The sequence below is a fragment of the Quercus robur genome, chromosome 4 (genome assembly GCF_932294415.1).
Source record: "Quercus robur chromosome 4, dhQueRobu3.1, whole genome shotgun sequence".
In the NCBI taxonomy this organism is placed as follows: Eukaryota; Viridiplantae; Streptophyta; class Magnoliopsida; order Fagales; family Fagaceae; genus Quercus; species Quercus robur.
The window spans coordinates 29,598,177-29,623,452 of record NC_065537.1 but is presented as its reverse complement, the minus strand read 5'-3'; the positions used below and the strand labels follow the sequence as shown (position 1 = coordinate 29,623,452).

The following is a 25,276-nucleotide window of genomic DNA, read 5'->3' as shown; positions in this document are numbered from 1 at the left end:
GTTGATATGTATGAATATTGGCTTCATTTTTTTTTTTTTGTATAATAAGTTCTACACATTCCTTAGGAAGTTTTAATTCTTTCAACCACTCTTAAATTGACTCTCAAGTACCAAGTGCAATGGCATAGCTATTAAAGGAGGGGGGGGGGGGGCCCAAAAATTTTTGAAAAACTTTTTTTTTTTTGTGGAAATATCTTAAATAATTTGAAAAATTTTATATAATCTTATCATTTTGGCCCCCATACTTTATTATAAACATTGTCTACCCTTAAAAAAAGATTTGTAACCACCCTAATTTTTTTTATGCCCAATAAAATTAAATTTTGTTCCATAATTTGGTCCACTTAACAAAATTTTTGAAAAACTTTTTTTTTTTTTTTTTTGTGGAAATATCTTAAATAATTTGAAAAAATTTATATAATCTTATCATTTTGGCCCCCATACTTTATTATAAACATTGTCTACCCTTAAAAAAAGATTTGTAACCACCCTAATTTTTTTTATGCCCAATAAAATTAAATTTTGTTCCATAATTTGGTCCACTTAACAATATGTTAGGGCCTTTCAAGCAAAAAGAAAAAGCCCAAAAAAAATTGCACATTACTATTTTACATTTCATACCAAATAAAAAAAAAAATTTATATATGGCCCCCCAAAGATAAATTCTTGGCTCCCTCACTAACCAAGTGAAAATGTTAGCGTATTTTGCAGATGAATATCTTAAATATTTAGTAATTAAATAGAAAAGCATTTGCCAAAATTGAAAAGTATTTTAACATGCAAAAAATGAATCCAACTAATGGACTATTCATTGAGTGGTTTATAACGTCCAAGGTTTATATAATCTGGGAAAATAAAACAATTTTCTTAATTAAAACTGCCACACAAATTGGCTTTTAGAACATAAATTCTTATAGATCAACCCATAGGATCCACTGCTTCCACTATGCAAAAGTATACAAATGAATGGAATGTATGGTTTGTGTTAGAGTGAGGGGAAGCAACATTTTGGCTGCAAGAAATTAAATACATGCCCATGGACTACTAAAATAATTGCACTTTAGTGGTTTTGCAATCCATACTTTAAACATCTACTACAATGCATATTCACATTGTTGAAGTTTTTAGAGTGATTCATTAGATGGGTTGATGAAGTGACAAAGCTTGAGTATTGAGGAGACTGATTAATCATCGCCAAATCCAATTTTCCACAATTCCTTTGAGATGCACTAGTTCAACATCATGGCAATATTGCTCTATGTAATTAGATTTCAAAAGTTGCACTCTTTTCAATCTTTGTCAAAGTTGGGATTTTCATTACCCAATTTCTAAACTGTAAATCAACTATTTTTTTTTTCAATGTTCTCATAAATTGAAATTTGGCCCTATGAAGCAGTGTGACACAAGGCATTGACTCCCAGTTCTATGAATGAAGTACTATTTCATGAACTGAAGGGCACATGTTCATATGGACCAGACCAAGTAAATGCTCAATATCATGGATTGAATTCCTAGATTATAAACATAAATATAAGTAGGATAATATTTTTGTACTCATAAACATATTTTTTCTTTTTACAAATACAAACATTAGCAAATATAAAAAAATAATACTTTATTATGCTTTTCACAAATTAATTTATTGATTATATAATAATTTTAATATTGTTCCAATAAATATCTATGATTTAACTTAGAAATGGAATTACAATTATATAAGCATTAAAGATAATTACGGTTAATCTTTTAGTTATCCCTTTAGCCAATTAATCTTGGCTAAATTAATGCGACTATACAAATAAAATGGGTACTCTATGGTTATACTGTATTATACTCTAATACAAATTTTTTTATCAAATCATAATTTTTAGAATGTTAAAATTATGATTAGGTTTCCTTAGGTGTTATCATACGGAGCCCATTGCTAGGACGAGCTTGTAAGCCAAATTAAAGATGCTTGGAATGCTGTGATAGAGGTCTATCATTTATGTGAGGTTGTTTAGGCATTTCAGAGTATGAGGAAACAACAATTGCTTTTTTTTTTTTTTTTTTTTTCCCTAGTCTTCTTAATCTCTAAATATAACTAGTCGTAACCCTGTGTGATGTACGAGAATATCTAATTATTTTGTAATGAAATATAATATATAATTTATTTTCTAAAATATTCTTAAAATCATATATTAGAATTTAGTAATCTGTAATAAAATTTTTTTCTCTTAAGAGAATTTAATTTTAGATGTATTAAACTATTAATTAAGAATTTATTTTTTTTATTTTTTATACATAACCCTTTACCAAACCAACAAAGGGCAATAATTTTTTTTCTAAAATAAACAATGTCATATTGATTTCTTTTTTAAAATAACGAATTTTGTGTTCTCTATAAATTAAAAATTATATATATTTTTTACTTTCTTTTTATATTAAAATTGTCATTTACTCATATTATGAGCTAATTTGCTAGTGAAGAATACGCTGGAGGGGTTTTGGTTTTTCAAATGATGATAGTTAGAAATGAATAATAAAAATAGATTTTTCCCACCATTAAAAAAATTTCAACTTTTTTTAAATCCAAAACCAGTCTATTTCTTTTGAAGTATACAAAATAGGATCAAAATCTCTCTTTTAGAATATAGTGCTTATCTCAATACATTCATAAATATATACCAAATAAAAAATGTCATATCAATTGTCGCTTAACAATGATTAATTTGACCAATTAGGGAAAACAATTTGTTGTTATAATCTTTTGAGACTATTTTCTCTACAGAAACGGCAAAATTGTCCACTTGCAAAAAGATTACAATTAAAAATTATTACTAAAATCTCCAAATTAAGTTTCTATATGCTTTCTTATATAATAATAATAATAATAATTGTACGGGCTCAATTTGATCCACAACCCAAAAGATTTGAACAATGACCCAATAGGCCCAAAACAATAAATTTGTTAGAGAGTGGGTTTGTTACTGAACATTCAATGAGTTAAAATTAACTCATAGTAGGTTAATTAGTGTTGGAATGACTGAGATGAACAAGTTGAAAAGAAAAAGACTCCTTGGCTATGTCCGAGAATGGTATGTTCTTATAGATATTTTCAGACTTATACAAATATTTCAAGTTCTTGGTTACAAAGTGGTTTCCTTTCTGGTTTTTTGATGATCCCTTCTGTAATGGAATCTTTCTCCTTTTATACTCCATTCCCTTCTTTCATCTTAGCCTTCCAAGTGTAGATCAGATTGCTAATCTCCTTGATACTTGTCCCATCAGCACCTTCTTAAAGTCTTTATGGGAAACTGTAAAGCTAGAGATCACTATTCAGGTATCACTTCCACATTAATGCAGCTAGTTGGTTAGGTGCAAAGCATTTAATGCGGTGGTAGCAGCTTTCGTTCCAGATATTTCTTAATTCTCTGCTGACTTTCTTCTCTCCAAGGCTTATCCTTCTTCCAAGCATGGTTGTCCACTTCCTAGTTCTTGTTGGGTGGTCGAGTTTTAGGTTTCCACTCTGCTTCTCGAGGAGTTTTATCTCCCCAGACAATATCGCTTGCTTGTCGTGACCAGCTCCCATCCTCAGCCCAATAACCTACTTACCTTTATTAACACTAGTTTGTCCTCGAGCTCTTTGACGTCCTCGGGCGCAGCCCACTACCCAATACCCTTATCCAAGCCACTTATCCCCCACAATAATAATAATAATAATAATAATAATAACTAGCCTCTGAGCATGCACTCACGCATGTGCCTAGAGGCTCTTTTATTTTTGGGGTAAAGGTAAATTTAGAGTATTTATTATAATTTGGGATTACTACATTTTTCGATGACCAAAAAAAACCTTGGGTATGATGAAAAATTATTTCACCACACGTAATACTCATCACACCCTTAGATTTTTTTTTTTTTTTTTTTTTTTGTGTGATTGAAAAATGTAGTAATCACAAATTATAATAAATGTTCTATATTAATCCTTACCCAAAAAATAGAAGAGCCTTTGAGCACGCACGTGAGCACGTGCTCAGAGGTTAGTAATTTAGAAAATGTTTATTTTATTTCCCAAACTCATTTCTAGTTAAATTAGATTAAATTTGCTGTACTCATTTGACGCACTTTAAAACAAAATCATGCCTTTTTGTAAGGCCAAGTTCAAGTTCTAGTTAGCTAGTGAAGTTGCTTACCCACTAGAGCTAATACTAACTACACATCCATAACAAAAGTAAAAAGAGCTTATATTTAAAATTTAACAACTAACATTTTTTTCTTTTATGGTAAAAGACTCAATTTTTTTTTTTTTTTTTTTTTGGCCAAGGAAAGGCTCCAAATGTGCATCCACATTTTTTGTTTTTTATTTTAGTGGTGTTGTTGTTGTTCTTTTATTTATGATAGTCATCAAGTTGTATTTAATCCTAAAATTTAGCCATGTACTACACATCCATAACAAAAATTTAAAAAGAGCTCATATTTAGAATTTAGCAACTACCTTTTTTTTATTTTTTTTTATTTTTTTTTATTTTACGATAAAAGACTCAAATTTTTGTTGTTTTATTTTTTATTTTTTTTTTCCCTATTAAGGTAAGGCTCTAGATGTGCTTTCACATTTTTTTCTTTTTCTTTTTAGTGGTGTTGTTGTTGTTCTATTTTTTAATGACAGTTATGAAGTCATAAGTTTTATCCAAAAAGAGCTACGCCTATTTTGAAAAAAAAAAAAAAAAAAAAAAAATCCGACATTGTATCCATATAAACCCTACCTGGCCACCCATTAACATGATACATCAAATATATAATAATACCCTCTAAAAAAAAAAGTTGCATAAATTACATTTAAAAAAAGTAGCGTAAAAAAAGTATCTTCCTTTCTATACCTACCCCTAAATCCCATACAACCTCACTGTAAGCCTTCAAAATAGAACCCCAAAAATCCCTCATTTTTACATCTTCACTAACAAAAAACAAAAAATCTCTCCTCTCCTTTATCAACCCAAAAATCCCAGCCACCATATAACCAGCAAAACAAAAATGTATGTAACCAAAAAAAAAAAAAAAACCCAAAACATGTGAAAAATCTCACCTTTTCCCATTTTCACTAGCACAAAACAACAGTCAAACCTCTCTACAAAATCCCAAAACAAAGCCAAAATCCCAGCAAGAAAGAACCCTAAGACAAAGATTGTAACGACCCAGTCAACACTCAAAAAAAGGGGGGGGGGGGTCAGATTTTAAGTTCCCACGTGCCCCACCTAACCCCACTACCCATCATTCTCAACCACTCATTTTCACCCACCTCTCTTCTCTCTTTTGGCCAGCTCTCTCTTTTCTTTCTTTCATTTTCTTTCTTTTCTCTTTACTTAAACACACACACAGACACACTCACTTCCACACTCACCCGCCAGCCTCCACTCCAAACCACACCATCTCACCATCATTTTTCCGGCAAGATCACCAGAAAAATACTTAGGAACTCCAAAGCGTCTTCATCATTTTATTTGAGGTAAAAGTTCTAATCTCTTTTGATGGGTATTGTGTTCTTGTTTGAGGTTATTTTACTCAAGCTTTAATAATGATATTCATGTGATTTAAGAGTTTTGGAAATGATATTCATGTGTTTATATGTATGGGTTTTGGTCTTGGTGGATGTATTTGATGAGTGAGTTCATGATTTTTACAATGATGGCTATCTAAGGCTTGTTATGGTGAAAATTTAGAGGTTTTGAGTTATAACACAAGTTACATTACTTTGAAACACATGGTTCATATCCAGGTAGTTTCAAAAAAACCTTAAATAATCTCACTTCTACAAAGTTTGTAAGGTTTCAACTTCATTCTTGTCAAACAGATTTTCTAACAATTTCCCACATAACAAGACGAGATAAGCATCTTTAAATTTTCTAATATACCATAAAATCTAAGATTTCCTTATCTAAGATTAAATAAAAGATGCTCATTTTTCCATATTAATAGTTCAAGCATTCCCCAAATGCGATACCAAATATGATGCATTTTCATATATATAATATATAATAGGGTCACAACACAATATGGGTCTATGCCTTGCAAATTAAAGTGTTTTGAGAAATTTTGGAAGTAGAATACATTACATGTGAGGTTGAATACTAGGCTTGCCTAATTGAGTTCTTACTTGGCGATTCCTAATTTGTAGTTAGATACAATTTCAAGCTTTGTGCTCATTGTGATAGGTTTGCTTGATATTTTTTAGGTTCTAGCTAATCTCCCCTTGGAGCTTGGAGAATTGGGATTTTGCGGTTGTGAGGTAAGTAGCTTTTTAATGGGTTTTTTTTTGGAAAATAACCATGTTTTATAAATATTGTTTTTGGGTCAAACACATTTTGGAAAATTATATATGGATATATGTTTTCTTAAAAGTATTGTGTTGTGACCCTATTATATATTATATATATGAAAATGCATCATATTTGGTATCGCATTTGGGGAATGCATGAACTGTTGATATGGAAAAATGAGCATTTTTTATTTAATCTTAGATAAGGAAATCTTAGATTTTATGGTATATTAGAAAATTTGAAGATGCTTATCTCGTCTTGTTATGTGGGAAATTGTTAGAAAATCTGTTTGACAAGAATGAAGTTGAAACCTTACAAACTTTGTAGAAGTGAGATTATTTAAGGTTTTTTTGAAACTACCTGGATATGAACCATGTGTTTCAAAGTAATGTAACATGTGAGTTGTTTTAACACCATGCCATGTGTGATTTCCCGGTAATCACCCGATTTGATTTCTGTAGTTTTTGTGACAATGGAATCAAATCTAGGTCAGTGCCCTTTCACTTTGGATGACGCATTCTTCCCTATTGTTCATGGGGGGAAGAGGTTCCTTGATTGTGTGTGGGTGAGGCTACTGTCCATGGGGCCAAGAGACCACATGCAAGAGAGGTCCTATTTGACGCGCTCTCTCTGCTGCCCATGGGGGGAGAGAAAAACCTTGAAGGTATAGGAGAGGCTGCTGTCCATGGGGCCAAGAGTCTGCATACCAGAGAGGACAATATCATGCCAGTTGTGAATGGGTGGATCCCCTAACCGATTTATGTGGTAGTATGGTATATTTATGATAAATTACCGTATGTTAGATTTTATGACTTTGGAAATTATATTGTAGTGCTCACAGATTATAGTATATAGTTTCAAGGTATTTACTTTGAGAAACTTTGTGTTTCATTATTTAATCATTCTTGTCATATTATTATTATTGAAGATGAAACTTGCATTTCCCCCACCCCCATTAAATGTGCTACTTACTGAGCTCTGTCTCATCCCATTATTTTATAAACTTTTCAAAGTAGGCAACAATCTTTTGAGACAACTTTTTGGTGGCTAATAGTAGTTAGACTAACTACTGATGGAGGCTGAACTTTAGTAATGGATATATTAGATGGTGTACATCTTAGACTAGGCTTGACTCATTCTTTTGTATATTATAGTGGTTATGACTGTGTTCTCACTGATGGGACAAGCTGTTGATATGTAATTGTTTATTCAGACCTCTATTCTTTTGTGGCCAATGGTCCTTGTAATTAATGCTTAGAGCTCTGACTTACTCTGAGAGTATATTCTATGGGATTATTATGATAATTCTTGATGTTGGAACTTGATAGGATTTATGTGGATTGAATTGTCAAAAAGGAAAAATTTACAGGTACTTGAGACGTCTTTCTAATGCTTTAGACCCTTTGGGGTTTGGGACGTGACAAAGATGACCCAATAGCACTTCCTTACCTTTTTCAAGACATTAAATGTTTTCTTATATCATCACGCGTTTGAGATGAGGCTTGTTCAATTATGACTCAATCTTTGTAATAAAAACTGGTCTATAATTGATGATATGCCTTCAGTCAAAGAAGCGTAATTCCTATAATAAAAAAAAATAAGAGTAAATTCCTATAAATAAATAACCAATCCAAGTAGCTTAATTCCCTTTAAAAATACCATAAATTCAAAAAAATAATAATAATAAAAAAATAAAAACCAAAAAAAGAGTTTGTGTTTAATTCTAGGCCAAAAAAAAAAAAAAGAGCCCTTACCAATATCCTTTTTCAAGCAGCCAGTTCAAGCACAAACTCTCCTATTTGAAATCTCAAAGTCAACCACGGTAATAAGCCAGCATTAAACACCCTTGAATCCCTAATTACATTCACTCACAAGTAAGTACTCCTCAAACTATGAACACTTGGCAGCCATGGCAGGTAAGAACTCAAAGAAAGTCAATGATAAACAAAAGAAAAGAAAAGGAAACAAAGAGGAACTTGCAAAAGATAGAACCTGAAAAGTTGTTGGAGCCTTTGACAGTAAATGTCTTCAATCTAAAGAAAAAGAAAGGAGGGTGTAAAGCTAAACTAAATGTCTTCAATTTGAAGAAGAATGAGAGATTGAAAGTGAGATAGAAACTGACAAACTGTACAAGAGTTTGTGGATTTTTAAAGTGTAGGAGTTTTGATTTACATGTTTATTCCTGTTAGTTGAAAACTTGTAAATGGGTATGTTGAGGGTATTTTAGGAATAAAAAACGAGGAATCCAAAAAGGAAAAACCCCTTAAATAGTAGTATAGATAATGATGATGATAATGACAATAACAATAACAATATCAATGCTAAAATATGTTACTTATCCAATTATTTTTGTTTGGCTAATCTTTACTTTTGTCTACATATATAAGTGGCCATATAGGGTACTTCTAATACAACTATTAACTTTCTTTATAAAAACTACAAATTTGTTCTCCCAAAAGGATTAAAAAATAAACAAAACTTAGTAAAGTATAATAGTTTAATATCTAAATGTATTACTTTAAAAAAAAAAAAATTCTAACTTGCAAAACAACTAATTATTAACCCAAATTAAATCAAACCAATGGGATAAAGAAAAAGAACTTGTGATCAGGAATTGGAATACCAAAATACATAAATATGCAAAAAAGTAGATACAAATTTGCCAAAAAGAGAAACAAATATGACGTTACAATTAAATTAATAATAACAAAAAGCACCGATAGTGGAAAAAAAATTGTTAAAACAATAAAAGAATCCATTGAAAGAAAAAAAAAATTTGGAGAGAGAGAGTGTTAGGTTCTAAGGATTTAGGATCTAAATGTTTTAGAACTTCAATATGTAATGTTGGCAAACCATGATCAAAACTTAAAGTCTAGATTTAGGTTGCTCAAAGTATGTTTATTGTGAAGTTGAAATCGAGTAATTGCAGAAAATTACTGTTCACTTTTTGCAGGGCTCGATCGATCGAAAATTAGACTCGATCGATTGAACCTCATGGAGAATTTTTTTTTCCTACAGAATTTCCAACTCAGCCTAAGCCCATTTGACGTGTAGGGTTTTATGTTTTGCCTTAAATATAAAAGGAAAAACCTTAGCCACGTTTTGATGCTGTTCATATGCTCTATGTGTGAATCTCTTGTGAGATCTAGAGGTGTTTGCCTTCATACATACTTAGGGTTATCAAGATCAAGATTGATGTCGTGAGCTTGGTGATCACTTCAGTTGCTGCATAAAGAGCTTAAAGAAAAACACAAGTGGGAGTACTTGTGCTTGATGTGAATCTAAGAAAGAAGTAGTCTGTGGACTCGGAGCTATCACGTGGTTGTGGTAGTAAATTTTCTACTCGAGGTAGCAATAGGATGTTAGTGGTTTAAGTCGCTATTGTAAAACTTCAATTTTTTCATAGTGGATTTGTTTTACCTTAAGGATAGTTAGGTTAAATCATCCCCAAGTTTTTTACCGGTTTAGTTTTCCTGGGTTATCATATCATTGTGTTCTTTATTTTCCACATTGTTTACTTGATATGATTTACTTGTGTTAATCTAGATTTAAATAATTTACCTAAGTAATCACTTGACTAAATAATTAGGTTAAACAACTTGTGTTTTAAGGGGTCTAAAATCATACACATAGAGAGAGAGAGAGAGAGAGAGAGAGAGAGAGTATTGACCTTGTTGGTCATGAAAAACTTGGAAGGAATAGGGGAGAGATGTGGAAATGAAGTAAAAAGAAATTTAAAAGAAAATTAGGATGGAAGAGGAAGGGTTGAAGTAGATGAAAGGTTGAAAATTTAAAAAGACAATGATTGAGAAAATTTTGGAACGGTAGAATTTAAGATGGAGAAAATTTAAAATTGAATAAAATGAAAAAGACAATGGTTGGAGGAGATGAAAGATTGAACTAAGAAGGCAATGGTTGATGAAGATGAAATGTTGAATAAAGTAAAAATTGTATTAAAAAAATTGATGCTAATGACGTGGTGTAAAAAGAGATTTATAAAACTTATTGCAAAACTTCCATATTATATATAGTATAGATAAATATGTATAGACATTGTTTTTGGTTTTTTATTATTCATTGATTTTATTTTTTAGTTATAAACATCTAAATTAAAGTAGATGAATATGTAAAGACAAAGTTAGATGTAAAGTTAAAACTGCCCAAGATGAATCTGTAAAGTCAATCTATTTATATATTTAATGTTGTCAACAAAATTTAGGAAAAAAAATAAATAAGAAAAAGAATAACTATATGGCTAATAATGTGGCGGATGAGGTGGCACAATATGAGCATCGCAACAATAAATGTTATGTTTCAGCTTTTAGATATATATATATATATATATATATATATATATAGCTATAGATGTTGGCTAATATCATAAAAATTTGAAGGTATAATTATGGAGCCCGTTGAATGTGATAATATATACTTTTTTTTTTCATGTGATTAAATTAATAAATAAATACATACATTTGATGGATATGATGAATGACAACGTGAAAATAATTCAATAATTATATAATTTCCTATCAAGAACTTGAATAGTAAAAAATATAGGACAAAATTTAGCTACAAAATTGGTTGTAATTTTAGGCTACAACCTTACTCAATAAAATAAATATTACTATATATTTAAAAATTTTAACTATTGAATTGCATGTTCTTGATACTCTTAATACACATGTCAAATTTTGTGTCAATTGAATATTATTTATCATGTGATCTACAAATTTATATTTTATGCATAATTTTAAGTTACAAAAAATTGCAATTTAAACAATTTATTGATGATATAGATATCGATATTTAATTTTTTAGAAATTTTGCAAGTATGGATGGTATAAAAAGAAGATGTAATCGAATGGTGGATTTGTCAAAATCCACCTCTAATAAAAAGATATTGAGTTTTGCAATCCATACTTCTAACATCTACTACAATGCATATTCACATTTTTGGAGTTCATAGAGTGATTCATTAGATGGGTTGATGAAGTGACCAAGCTTGAATATCGAGGAGACTACTTAATTATCACCAAATCTAATACAATTTACCACAATTTCTTTGAGACACACCAATTCAACATCATGGCAAAATTGCTCATATATAATTAGATTTCAAAAATTGCAATCAATCTTAGTGCGGTGTGTTGCAATCAAAAGTAGGTTCGCTGGAAAAGACCAGCTTTTCAAGACAAAAGAAATATAATAATAATAATAATAATAATAATAATAAGGCGAAAATACAAAACTGACCCTCTAAATTTTAACTTTTTCATTTCAGTCTTCTAACTTTCAGTTTTGATATTTCAGTCCTCTAACTTTCAATTGTTGTTAATTTGGTACTCCGTTAAACTCTAGTTATGTCCTGCCGTCAATTGAGCCAAAACGACGTCGTTTTGGATCTTTTTTTTTACATATAATAAATTTCAGAATTTAAAGAAAAAAAAAACTGAGGGTCAATTCCGAAATTTAGTCTCCAACGTCTCCTCTCACTTGTTCTCAGCCTTCGAAACAGTCAGAACCCTGAAAAAACAAAACCCATATACAATCAAAATATGCAAAAAAAAAAAAAAAAGATTAAAAAAAAATCCAAAATCCAAAAAACAAAAACAAAAAGCAAAATGTTCTTTTATTCTTTGATGGCTTATCCTTTTGTGGAACAGTCAGAGACGCCGATCATTTCATTGGCAACTTTCCAGTACCTTGAGGATCTCGCCGGCCGGCGGTGGTTGTTGTCATCGATGACGACGGTGGAGAATTCTTTGTCTTTGACGCTTTCTTCCGTGCTTTCCTCTCCTTCTTCTCGTTTAGAACTGGTTCTCTTCCTCTTGCTCTGATTGTTCATTAGCGATACTCGATCTCTCTTGCTCCGTAACTTCACCACCTCTTGCAACTCCACCTGACCTTCCTCTGCTACAAAAAAGAAACGAAATTCACATACATACACACAAACACGTACATAAATTCGTAGCAATCTCATATAAAGTACGTACCAGGTGAGTCTTGGAGACTATTGCTTCTGTGACGTCGTCTCAGAGACTATTGACCCTCGTTTTTAAAAAATAAAAAAAATAAAAAAAAAAGCCAAAACGACTCGTTTTGGCTCAATTAATGGCAAGACATAACTAGAATTTAACAGAGTACCAAATTAACACCAATTGAAAGTTAGAGGATTGAAATGACAAAACTGAAAATTAAAGGACTGAAATGAGAAACATTGAAAGTTATATGGTTAATTTTGTATTTCTACCTAATAATAATAATGATAATGATAATGATATAGCCTGCCTTGCTTTCTTCTTGTTCCCATTGATGTACATTGCTAATTTGCTTTTGCCTTTCGCCAAATAGTCTTCTAACTTTTAGTATTCTTCCCGAACGCGGTGTAGCCGCCCTCGCTGATTCGTAACATTTGTCTTTCTAAGAAACAACAACTCCACCCGACCCAACTCAACCCAAAATCCCCCTGTCATACATATAAATAGAAAACCCTTCATCAACCCTTACCTATATTCTCTCATTCATTTCCTTTTATCATCTATTTTGTTTTATCTATATCTACACATACCTTTCTTTGGTTTCTTAAGAGAGCTTTGTTCAAAGATGAGTTCAAGTGAGCCTGCAGGTAACTACCAGATACCATGTTTTAGTTATTGCTCATGTATTTCATTTTTCACCACTAGTTATGTTGATGTTTGTAAACAATCTTAGAATTTTCTGCCACACACTGACACCCAGGAAAATTGTTCTGGTGTTCATCTGCAAGAAGAAAAATAATTTGAATCTTTTTTTTATGGAAAAATGATTTGATTTTTATAACCTGCAATTGTTAAGTGTGGAGTGGTATATAAACTTGGGCAGGACATAAAAATGACAGTAATGCAAAATATCAAAGACCTGGTGAGCTTTGGGTTTCTATTGCAATATTAAGAAAAGCCAACTGTGCTACCCCTGCCCTTATTGCCTGGACTCCTTTCTATAATGATTTTATTTTTGGGGCTTTCCCCATCTTCAGTTTTCCTGTCCACATTAAAATTTTAATGTTGTTTATGATTTCAAAACATTAGGGAGAAAGATAAGTAATTTATTTATGGTCATAATCGTGTACTCATCGAAAATATTGTAACCTTGCACTTGCAGGCAAGATGCATCCAATCACTTGCTATATTTGTTCAAATAATTTATGTGTTTTTTGTTGAATTAATTATTGATTACATGGAGTGGTTTAAAAAAAAAAAAAATCAGTTGCATATCCTCCACCTTCAACCGCACCAGCTTATTATGTAGCTCCACCACCGGCTGGTTATCCTACAAAAGATGGCTCCGGATACTCTCAAAATCTTCCTCCTCCGGTGGAAACCAAGTCTAGGGGTGATGGGTTTTGGAAGGGATGGTAAGCTCTCTCTCTCTCTCTCTCTCTCTCTCATTTATTTATCTATTCATTACCTTTTGATTTACATACATAATAATGATTTGTCTGTTTGTCTATTTGTTTGCTATATGCAGTTGTGCTGCCTTGTGTTGCTGCTGTGTGCTGGATGCATGCTTCTGAGGGTTGAGAGCGTTCTAGAGGCCTGAGGCCATTGTTCTTTTATTTGATCTCACCTCAATTTTTTTGTCAATAAAATATTTATACAGAGTTTGTATTCTTATGATGTGAGGAATGGACCATTGGATATTTGTCCAGTTCTTTATCTTGACATAGTTATCGTTACATTGTTATTATCGCATTGTTTTTGTTTTAATTAGTGCCATAGTGTTTGATTTGCTGTCCTTGTATTGTTGTTGTAATTAATATTATTATACAATTGATTTATATTTTTTTAAATATATAGATTCTCTCTCTCTCTCTCTCCTAACTTCTAGTCCAATCCGTTTAAACAGCACGCTTTCTATAACTTTGAATTGTAAATCTGATATACACAAGCCTAGTCTATGTGAAAAGCAATAAGTTTAATATATATATATATATATAGTTTAATATATATATATATATATATATATAAGAAAATCCAATTAGATTTTAAATTGGATTTTAATTATTTTCTAATTTTGTGCCATGTGTCCTGTAAGCTTCAAAGACGGGCGTGATGGGCCAAACCACTATTTGGGCTTACAATCTATTTATTTGGTGAGTCTGAGTATCCTACATTGGGTTGTCCTAGGTTAAGAGACCCAATGCAAACACTTTTCTCCCCTTTTCCAAACGTTAACTCCTCTCTCTTTTTCTCTCTTTCTTACTCTTTTCTTACCCTCCAAAATTGCATCCCCCTCTATCCATTCATTTCTCCTATTTATAGCCTTCGTTAATGGGATGATCATTGTAATCTCCTCCCTTAGTGCAAAGAAGGGTCCAATGTTAATGGGCTTAAGTGGGTTTTTAGGTATGAGTGGCCTTGGAAATGGTTCCCACTCTAGTCAATATGTTCAGTAGCGGAGTTTCCTTAGGTTTTGTCGGGTACATAATCTTCTCCCTTAGTGCAAAGAAGGGTCCAATGTTAATGGGCTTAAGTGGGTTTTTAGGTATGAGTGGCATTGGAAATGGTTCCCACTCCAGTCAATATGTTCGGCAGCGGAGTTTCCTTAGATTCTACCGGGCACGTAAACGGTGATGTGTCCGGGCGACGTGACCGAGCAAGTGCATAAATGCCGGGAACGGTTTACCGAGTGTCTTGTGAGCAGGGCGTATGTGATCCGCTTTCTAAGTGCCCTGTCAATACTCAGTCCACGTTGGTGGCTATTCATGGGTCTGGGCCAGGGCTATTGTCGATGTGTAGATTAGATCCTTGGCCCATATCTTTGATTCATGGCCCAAGACCCAATATGAGTTTGGGTGTTTAGGTGCCGTACAATAGCCCCCCCTTGATTCGTCCTCGGGCCCCAGGGACGAATCAAAGAGCCAAAGAGGTGGTGTTTTACCCGAGAAGCCTAATGGACGTGCTTGGGGTTTACAGTGGTCCTTAAATGCGCTTCTCAAAAGACGCGACGTTTCAAATCCTGCGGCTCCGCAGTCATTATTGCCTGACGGTTCACAAACCGAGGCACACGTGTGGACTGCTTTGGGCATTTCTAAGGTCACCCCCTTTTCTACTTCATCATTGCTAATTAATGTCACTTATTGTACACCAACTGATGCTTTCCCTGGCCCTTATAAATAACCCATCCTAATTCAGTTTCCCACTTTTCACTCTCTTGTCACTTCAAAATTTCTCTCTGCCGAGCATTCCCCTGCGCTCCAGTCCACAAACCCTGAATCCTCCTCTCCCTTAGAACCAGAAGTAAGTTTTCTTCTCCCTTTCCTTTATTTTCGTTTCCTTCCCCAGAGTCCCCTTTTAAATTTCTAGTCATAGAATGGGTTTTGCTCACCTTTTAAACGTCGGAGCTCCCCTAGCTGCTTTTAGGCGAGCCTTTAGCATCCCTGATGATGTGGAGTTGGCTTATTGTCACGAAAGTGACATAGCTCTCCATAGAGGGGCAGGCACTGCCTTTTTCCTACTGATGTCTGTCTTAGAAGGCGGGGTCAGGTTTCCCATAGACCCCCTCCTACTTAACACCCTTCGATACTACGGGTTGAGTGCTGACCAACTTCCCCCCAACTTTTTCCAGATAGGGAGTTGTGTGGCCAAGTTGAACCAAGTGTTCGGCTTGCAGTTAGACCACCACAATATAAACCACATGTACAACCTTTGTGGAAAGAAGAAGTCAAACTATTACTTAAAGACTAGAGACAATAGGGTACGGCTGATTTCTTGTTTGCCGGACTCTAATAGGAACTCCGCCGGGAAATTTGTCCGGGTGCGCGGCAATTGGTTTGCCGGTGACATCCCTCCCCCTTTGTCACGGCGTGAAGTTGATTCGTCCTAACCTTTAATTTCTCATGTTTTCCAAAATCGTAAATACATTATTTACTCTAACTTTGGTTTGTTTTCTTCTTTTTGCCGCAGATGGTTTAGTGTTCACTCAAGAAGTCAAAACAGTCCACGTCCGAGACCTAAATTTCGTATTAAGGTCTGAAATCTTCGTGCACCGGGACGGGCAACTTCGCGCTTCCCACCTCATTCTCGACATAGACCCGGTATACTCCACTTGGCAACCTTTCAGTCAAGCCCTCCTTGTAAACAGTCCACTCCTCTCTTACATAAACGTTCGGCACGCGAACTTCCTCCCCCTTAGCATCACTATAGGGTAAGCCCGTGACCTCAGCCCACGGTATACTTGTTCGGTCGAACTCACGCCCGTAAGGGACGAATCGGCTGAAGTAGCGTCCAGGCATCTCCGGGAATTAGCTTACGAGGCCGTTCAGTGCGAAGCCATACAAGCCGAACCTGCGAATCCGGTTCAAGCAGCCGCGGAGCCTAGTGACTCTTCCAGAATCCACTCCGCTCCTGAAGAAATGGTGACCAGAAGGACTTTGACCGCCAGTCGTTTCATCCCCGGTGCGAGCCAAGCCATTCAGCAGCAGCAGCCTGCACCTCAAGGGCGCGACCCGACTCCTCCCGTTCATCCTTCGCCTCCCTCTGCACCCGGGCGGTAACGCAAGAGGCAAAGGCTTGCCGATCAGTCCTTCACTAGCCCGGGAGAGGGCCAAGTCCAATCTCCACTTCAACCTTCCCGGGGTGTCACGATCCGAGAGCTATAGGCTCAAGTCGGGACAAATGTGGCCTCATCCTCCAAACCGACGCCTTTGTGGCATCCATCGTACAAGCTGGACGGCACGCCCTTTTCGGTTGACGCAAGCGTTCGGGGCTGGGAGAAGGGTGAAGGGGGCCGGGTGGCCCAAAGCTTGGCTCACGGCCTTCTCTTGACCGCGGACATAAGCGCATTTGCGGATGCGACCGATGAATCCATGGGGAGAAGGCTCCAATGGCACACCATCGCGGTTAGTCCTCTTCCTTCTCATTATTATCATTTTCCTCCCGCGCATGTCCTTATATTTATTTATTTTTCATTAATATATATATATTTTTTTTTGGTATTCGGTGTAACTTTGAATTGCCGTGCTTTAATAACATTGTTTTTAACAGGCTGCCCAGCTAGCCCATATATTAAATGAAAGGGTGAAGGATCTTTCCGAAGAGGCTGGTCGGGAGAGGGCCGGTAAGGAAAAGGCTGTGGAAGTGGCAAAGGAGAAAATGAAAATTGCCAAATCTGCCAAGAAGAGGGCTGCTGCTGCGGAGAAATTATGAGCTTTGGCAGAGAAAAAATCGGTGGAACTGGCGGTGCAGCAAAATGAGATAAAGACGAAGTTGGCCAAAACAGCAAGCCTAAACTCCGCCATATCTGAAGAGGTTGCTGATCTACGGGCGACCCTTGAAGCGTGCGAGAATAAGTGGTACAATGAGGGGTTTGCAGACGCTGAGAAGAGAGTGGAGCCGGTGGTTATACAAGCTCAGGAGCTTTCTTTCCAGGAGGGCTGGATGGCTGCTCTACAGGCCCTAGGGGTGCCTGAGGACTCCTTTCTTAGGGACCCTAATCAAATCCCCGTTCCAGTTTCTATCCCTGTTGCCAAAAACCCGGCTGATCCCAATGAAGAGGAGGAGTTAGATAGCCTGAGGGAGCTGGTGGAGCAAATTGATGCCCACATAGAGATGATCGGGGTAGAGGTAACCAGCAACCCCCCCACCAAAGTCCCTCAAGATGAAGATGCCCATTCCCAGCCTCCTATGCTCGAGCGCCATGTCGCCGAGATCGCCTTCGAGACACAGCCTATGGAGCTTTCTTCCTAATTGCCGAACCTGCTTTATATTCTTTTTACTTACGTTTATTTAATTTCGGATTGGTTTGCCCAAGTCACCAGGCTGTGGCGACTAGACAATTATTTCCCATTTTAAATAGTTTGCTTGGTTTTTGAATCTTGGTGCCACCAGGTTTTGGTGATGACAAAATTTATTTATCATGCTTGATTTCAAATTTGTGTTATTTGCCAATCAATTGCGATGATGCACGTATATTTTTTGTCTCTTGTGTTTGCTTTAAAATTCCCACAAATGTTTGCGTGGCTTTCCCTCGCGGGTTAGTTGGGTTTGAACCGGGAAGTACATGGACGCAAGGTTTCCCCCTGCTCGGGAAAAGACATGAACCAAGAAACAGGCTTCCGTCCTTGGAAATACTTTAGCAAGGTTTCCACCTGCTCAGTGATAGTAATCGAACCGAGAAGCAGGCTTCCGTCCTTGGAAATACTTTAGCAAGGTTTCCACCTGCTCGGTGATAGGGATCGAACCGAGAAGCAGGCTTCCATCATTGGAAACATTTTTGCAAGGTTTCCACCTGCTTGGTGATTGGGATCGAACCGAGAAGTAGGCTTCCGTCCTTGGAAACATTTTAGCAAGGTTTCCACCTGCTCGGTGATAGGGATCGAACCGAGAAATAGGCTTCTGTCCTTGGAAATACTTTAGCAAGGTTTCCACCTACTCAGTGATAGGGATCGAACAGAGAAACAGGCTTCTGTCCTTGGAAATACTTTAGCAAAGTTTCCACCTGCTCGGTGATAGGGATTGAACCGAGAAGTAGGCTTCTGTCCTTGGAAATATTTTGGGGCTGCTTGAATCTCCTTAACTCCCTACTTATCCATCAGCCACACACAGTTAACAAAGATAATCTGCCCGGCAAGGACAAGTTAGTTGCATTTTTACCATGAGCCAGTACAATACCTATGTATATATATGCATACTTTTTCTTCTTTTTTCTAAGCATGACCGATCAATGATAAAACTTCTTTAGATTATAAGCGTTCCAAGGTCGGGGCAATGGTACTTCGTTTAAGTCTTCAAGATAATATGCTCCCACCCTTGCAATAGCTGTAACCCTGTACGATCCTTCCCAAGTTTGGGCAAGCTTCCCAGCATTTGTATCTCGCATGCTTCCTACTGCCTTCCTTAGTACTAGGTCTCTGGCGCTGAATTCTCTCACCCTTTCTCCTTGATCGTAGCAACAGGCAAGCTTTTGTTGATACTCTGCAAGCCTTATAGTTGCCGATTCTCGGCGTTCTTCAAGTAGATCCAGGCACCCCGTCAGCTGACCTTCGTTCTGTTTCGTGTCGAATTCTGAGACCCATGCACTGCATAGGTTGATCTCGGCTAGTATCACGGCTTCAGCTCCGTAAGTGAGAGAGAATGGGGTCTCGCCCGTGGATCTTCGAGGAGTTGTCCTATATGCCCACAAAACACTTGGTAGTTCTTCAACCTTGTTGCCCTTCGCTCCTTCCAGCCTTCTCCTCAAGCCGTTCACGATCACCTTGTTCACGGCCTCAGCCTGGCCATTGCGCTGAGAATACACCGGGGTAGAGTACCTGTTCGTGATCCCGAGATTGCTGCAAAATTCTTGAAAAATCCGACTGTCAAACTGCAGCCCGTTGTCCGATAAAAGGGAGTCCAGGACTTCGAACCTGGTGACTATGTTCCTCTATACGAATTTCTTCACATCCACGTCCCGAATATTAGCCAAAGCTTCTGCCTCCGCCCATTTGGTGAAGTAATCAACGGCCACCAACATGAATCTTCGATTGTCTGTTGCTCAGGGAAAAGGCTCGAGTATGTCCAGCCCCCATCGCGCAAAGGGCCAAGGACTGCTAATCGGATTCAAATTCCCGGCTGGTTGGTGTATCTGAAGGGCGTGCTTCTGACACTGTTCACACTTCCGAACGTATTCTGCGGCATCCTTTTGTATCTGGGGCCACCAAAATCCCTGCGTCATGGCCTGATGTGCCAGTGATTGTCCCCCTACATGGCTGCCGCATATCCCTTCGTGCAACTCGGCCAGGAGCTGACCTACTTTGTCCGGGTGCAAGCATAACAAGTATGGCCCTTCGAATGACTTACAATAAAGTTTCTGGTCTCTGGACAACCAATATCGGGCTGCCACCCTGCGGACTTTGCTAGCCTCCTTCTCATCATCCGGAATCCGGTCATTGGCTAAGAAATCCACGATGGGGTCTATCCAGCTCGGACCAACTGTTGCGACTGCTGTGACTTCGACTCCCGTAACCCCTTTAATTCCTGCTACCTTAATGCTCGACTCGGGGACGAGTTCCACTCTGATCAGCCGAGGAATATCCTTGGAAATTGACGACGCCAAAGTGGCGAGAGAGTCGGCATGTCTATTCTATGCTCATGCCACTTGAATCACCTTCACCGTACTAAAACCATCCATGACTTGCTTCACCAAGTCCAAGTAAGCTTTCATCCGAGGATCTCGAGCTTCAAAATTTCCCTGTGCCTGGTTGACAATGAGTCTTGAGTCCGAATAGATTTCCACGTCCCGGGCCTCTAATTGTGAAATAGAACTCAGTCCGGCAAGCAATGCCTCATACTCTGTCTCATTGTTGGAGGCAATAAACCCCAGCCTGAATGAATGCTCCAAGAGGATTCCTTCCAGGGTGATTATGACTACCTCGGCTTCGGCACCTTTGGTGCTGGAAGCCCCGTCCACGTGTACCTTCCACGGGCGATGCTCCACCTGACAGACCCTTTCCCCCCTGGGAGAGAATTCTACTACAAAGTCTGCTAACACCTGTCCCTTCACTGCACTTCTTGGCTTATACCTCACGTTGAATGCCCCGAGCCGTGTCCCCCATTTAGCTATTTGCCCCGTAAGATCAGATCTTTTCAATAATGGTTGTAAGGGATGTTCAGTCAGCACATATATGGTATGAGCCTGGAAGTACTGAGGCAATTTCTTGGTAGCATGTATTAGGGCCAACACCAACTTCTCCAAGGGCAAGTACCTAGTCTCGGCGTCAACTAGAGTCTTGCTGATATAATACACTGGCTGTTGTACTCCTTGGTCCCTTAACAGCACGACACTCACGGCATGTTCGGATACTGAGAGGTATATGAATAACTCTTCTCCGGGCTCTAGTGCACTCAACATTGGCGCTCGCACTAAGTACTCCTTAAGGTCCTGGAAAGCTTTTTCACATCCATCATCCCATCGAAACCCCTTTCATTTCTTCAAAAGCTGATAAAAAGGTCGGCAGCGATCCGAAAATTTTGAGATGAATCGGTTGAGGGCGGCCAGCATCCCGATCAATACTTGCACTTCTTTTGGGTTGCTCGAAGACCAGAGTCGCTTCACGGCTTCAATTTGGTTGGGATTTACTTCTATCCCCCGGTTGGAGATCAAGTACCCCAAAAATTTGCCAGCCCCTACTCTAAAGGCGCATTTTTCTGCGTGAAGACGCAATCTGTGCTTTCGCAACACCTCGAACACCCCCCGTAGATCCTCTACATGCCGGGCCTCTTGCTTGCTCTTCACCACCATATCGTCGATATACACTTCGACCGTATCCCCCATTTTATCCCGGAACATCCTCGTCATCATCCGTTGGTATGTTGCCCTTGCATTCTTTAGCCCAAAAGGCATCACGGTGTAATGATAATTGGCATCGGGGGATATGAACGCCGTTTTCTCCTGGTCTTCATCAGCCAGGGCAATCTGATGGTACCCTTGAAAGGCATCCAAGAAGCTCATCCTCGAGTGCCCGTAGGTGGCCTCTACTAGTTGATCAATCTTTGGCATGGGGAACGGGTCTTTTGGGCATGCCCAGTTCGAATCCGTGAAATCCACACAAACCCTCCATTTCCCGTTCTTCTTCCGGACAACAACGGTATTCGCCAGCCATTCCTGAAAAAAGGCTTCCCTTATGGCCCCTGCCTCCTTCAGCTTCTCCACCTCCTGTCTCACCGCCTCAACATGGTCTTTTGCCGACCTTCTCGGCTTCTGCTTCTTCGGAGGATATGAGGGGTCTACATTGAGTTTGTGGATAATAAACTCGGGATCAACCCCGGGAACTTCATAGGGATCCCATGCAAAAACATCTACGTTTTGAACCAGAAATAGTAATACTTGGACTCTTTCCTCGCGACTCATGCTTACTCCGACCTAAAAATGTTTATTGGTGTCCGACAATATTTTTACCTTTACTAACTCCTCGACACACCCAACCCCCATTCCTTCTTGGGGATCCTTTAATTGCTATAAAGGGTTTTTTCGGGACACATCTTCCTTTTCAACGCGCCCCTGTTCGGGCCACCCAGCCTCTATGCCTCCATCCAATTTCTTGGTGATTTCCCCCTGATTAACCTGATTCCCCTACTTCTAGTTTACTACGGCAGTAAGGCACTGTCTGGCTGCTTGCTGGTCTCCTTTTATTACAATAACACTCTGTTCGGTTGGGAATTTAACCTTCACACGCAATGATGATGGGACGGCCCTCATTAAGTGGATCCATGGTCTTCCCAGTATGGCAGTATATGGGGAAAATGAGCTTACTATTGTGAACATCACAGATACCTCCTTCCCTCCCATGATTACAGGGAGGGAGATTTGCCCTTCAGGAATCACTACTTTGCCATCAAATCCAACCAAAGGTGCAGTGTGCTTCACGAGGTCCTCATTCTTCAGACCGAGCCCCTTGAACAGATCGGGGTACATCACTTCGGCCCCGCTTCCCTGGTCTATCATCACCTTTTTTACTAAGAAACCGTTTATCCGAGCCATGACCACTAACGCGTCATCATGTGGCTGAATTGTCCCCTCTAAATCACCATCATCAAATGAGACAGGCTCCCAGGTAAACTTCATCTTCTTACTTGGCGACTGTAAATCCTGGTTACCTTTTACCGGCACTACCGTCAACACTCTTTTCCTCCTTCCCACAATGAGCTTCTCCGACGCAACATGGATTACTTCAATTATCCCCACTAGGGGGGGGGGGGAGAGAGTTTCCCCTTTTCCGGATATCTTGCCTTACCGCTCTGTCCCCCGAGTCTAGCACGAAATCCTTTAAGTGCCCGGCCTTGACTAGCTGTCCGAGGTGGTCTTTTAATACCCAGCATTGTTCAAAGGTGTGACCCCTATCTCGGTGATAAGGGCAATAAAGACTTTGATTCCTTCTAGATGGATCCCCGCCCATCTTGTTCGGCCACCAAAAATACGGCTTGTGTTTGATCCGGTCAAGAATCCTTTGTACTGGTTCCTTAAACGTCACGTTTACTTCTCCCATTTGTGTGACCGGTTCTTGAATCGCTGGACCCCCACGTGGCCTGAACGGGAAACCTGCCTGCCGGGGACGAGCCATTATCGGCGCTTTGCCCTTGCTCTATAACCGGTCATCTTCTAATCGTTTGTATTCCTTGATGTGTCTCATAAGCTGCCGCATGCCTTCGGGCGGCTTTTTGGTTAATGACTCTCTTAGCCTTGAATCCTCGGGCAACCCCATTCTAAATGTACTTGCCGCCACCCTTTCGTTATCCCCGCCGATCTCGATGTATAGCTCCCAATACCGACTGGCGTAACTACGAAGGGTCTCTCCTGTCCTCATTTTCATTGACAGGAGCACATCAACTGGTTGAGGTACTCGGTTGCACGTCACAAACCGGACTTCGAACTCTTGAATTAGCTCGGAAAAATTTCTTATGGATCCTTTCTGCAACCTATTGAACCATCTCAATGCAGTCGGTCCCAAACTCGAGGGAAATACCTTGCACATGAGCACATCGTTATGAGTATGCAAAAACATCATCTGAATATAATGGCTGATGTGTTCTATCGGATCAGTCTTCCCGTCATAGCAGTTGAACGGTGGGCGAGCAAACCTGTCCGGCATTTCGGCTCTCTCAATTTCGCTTGAAAACGTTGATCGAGCTACTTTTCGCAAAGCCGGCTCATGGCGTCCATGGCAGCATTTCGGGGTCGTCCCTCTTCTGGGGAGAGTAAATTCCTTACTTGGTTTTCCTGAGAATGTGAACGGCCTTGGCATTGCCCTATTTCCCAGGAGGGAGACCGGTTCCTATTTCACCGAAACCCTCTCGAGTGCGAATGGTCTCGGTACCGATATGATTCCTGGGAATGTGAACGACTCTGTTGCAGTCGATGTCCAGACTGATTGGACCACTGTTCATACCTATTCCCCCCAATCCCGTCTTCTTGCTGTCGGTCATTTCTGTCCCCTCCCCGACGCCTACCTCTCACCTCCAGCTCCAAGCCCCTGACTAATCTGTGGAGCCGTTCGACCTCTTCATCCTGTTCCTCCCTTCGCCTACGACTCTTGGCGCCAAAAACCATCCTTTGGGTTTGATACGATCCCTCTCCCGTGTCGGACATCATTTCTAGTTGGTCATGCCTCCTATCTTCTCGCTCTTTCTGTCTACGTTCTCGCCAACTCGACCCCCGAGAAGACCCTTCGAATCCAATTCCCGCGCGGTCCCCCGAACGCCTTTCAAACATTGTCTCCGAGTTTGAGTCCCTCTAGAACTACAGCGTCGTAGGAGAGCCCCACAGTGGGCGCCAATTGTAAGCTCCAAAGACAGGCGTGATGGGCCAAACCACTACTTGGGCTCACAATCTATTTATTTGGTGGGTCTGAGTATCCTACCTTGGGTTGTCCTAGGTTAAGGGACCCAATGCAAACACTTTTCTCCCCTTTTCCAAACGTTAACTCCTCTCTCTTTTTCTCTCTTTCTTACTCTTTTCTTACCCTCCAAAATTGCATCCCCCTCTATCCATTCATTTCTCCTGTTTATAGCCTTCGTTAATGGGATGATCATCGTAATCTCCTCCCTTAGTGCAAAGAAGGGGCCAATGTTAATGGGCTAAAGTGGGTCTTTAGGTATGAGTGGCCTTGGAAATGGTTCCCACTCTAGTCAATATGTTCGGCAACGGAGTTTCCTTAGGTTCTGCCAGGTAAGTTATCTTCTCCCTTAGTGCAAAGAAGGGTCCAATGTTAATGGGCTTAAGTGGGTTTTTAGGTATGAGTGGCCTTGGAAATGGTTCCCACTCTAGTCAATATGTTCGACAGTGGAGTTTCCTTAGATTCTGCCGGGCACGTAAACAGTGATGTGTCCGGGCGACATGACCGAGCAAGTGCATAAATGCCGGGAACGGTTTATTGAGTGTTCTGTGAGCAGGGTGTATGCGATCCGCTTTCTAAGTGCCCTGTCAATACTCAGTCCACGTTGGTGGCTATTCGTGGGTCTGGG

At 38.8% G+C, this 25,276-nt stretch overlaps 2 protein-coding genes and 1 long non-coding RNA gene across 3 annotated transcripts in view; 1 reads left to right on the top strand and 2 right to left on the bottom strand.

Moving 5' to 3' along the window:
• LOC126721108 (uncharacterized) overlaps positions 1 to 14,115 on the top strand; it is a 51,994-nt gene extending 37,879 nt beyond the window's left edge. The window contains exon 3 of the long non-coding RNA XR_007653826.1: positions 13,806 to 14,115. This is a non-coding gene — a long non-coding RNA (uncharacterized LOC126721108). The remainder of the gene's footprint in view (positions 1 to 13,805) is intronic.
• An 8,279-nt stretch (positions 14,116 to 22,394) lies between these two features.
• On the bottom strand, positions 22,395 to 22,880 carry LOC126721719 (uncharacterized). Its single transcript, XM_050424783.1, has one exon. The coding sequence runs from the start codon at positions 22,878 to 22,880 to the stop codon at positions 22,395 to 22,397; it is 486 nt and encodes a 161-aa protein (XP_050280740.1).
• Positions 22,881 to 23,397: 517 nt separating this feature from the next.
• LOC126721718 (uncharacterized) lies at positions 23,398 to 23,904 on the bottom strand. The gene has a single exon (XM_050424782.1). It carries the CDS (start codon positions 23,902 to 23,904, stop codon positions 23,398 to 23,400), a length of 507 nt encoding a protein of 168 aa, XP_050280739.1.
• Positions 23,905 to 25,276: the final 1,372 nt, after the last annotated feature.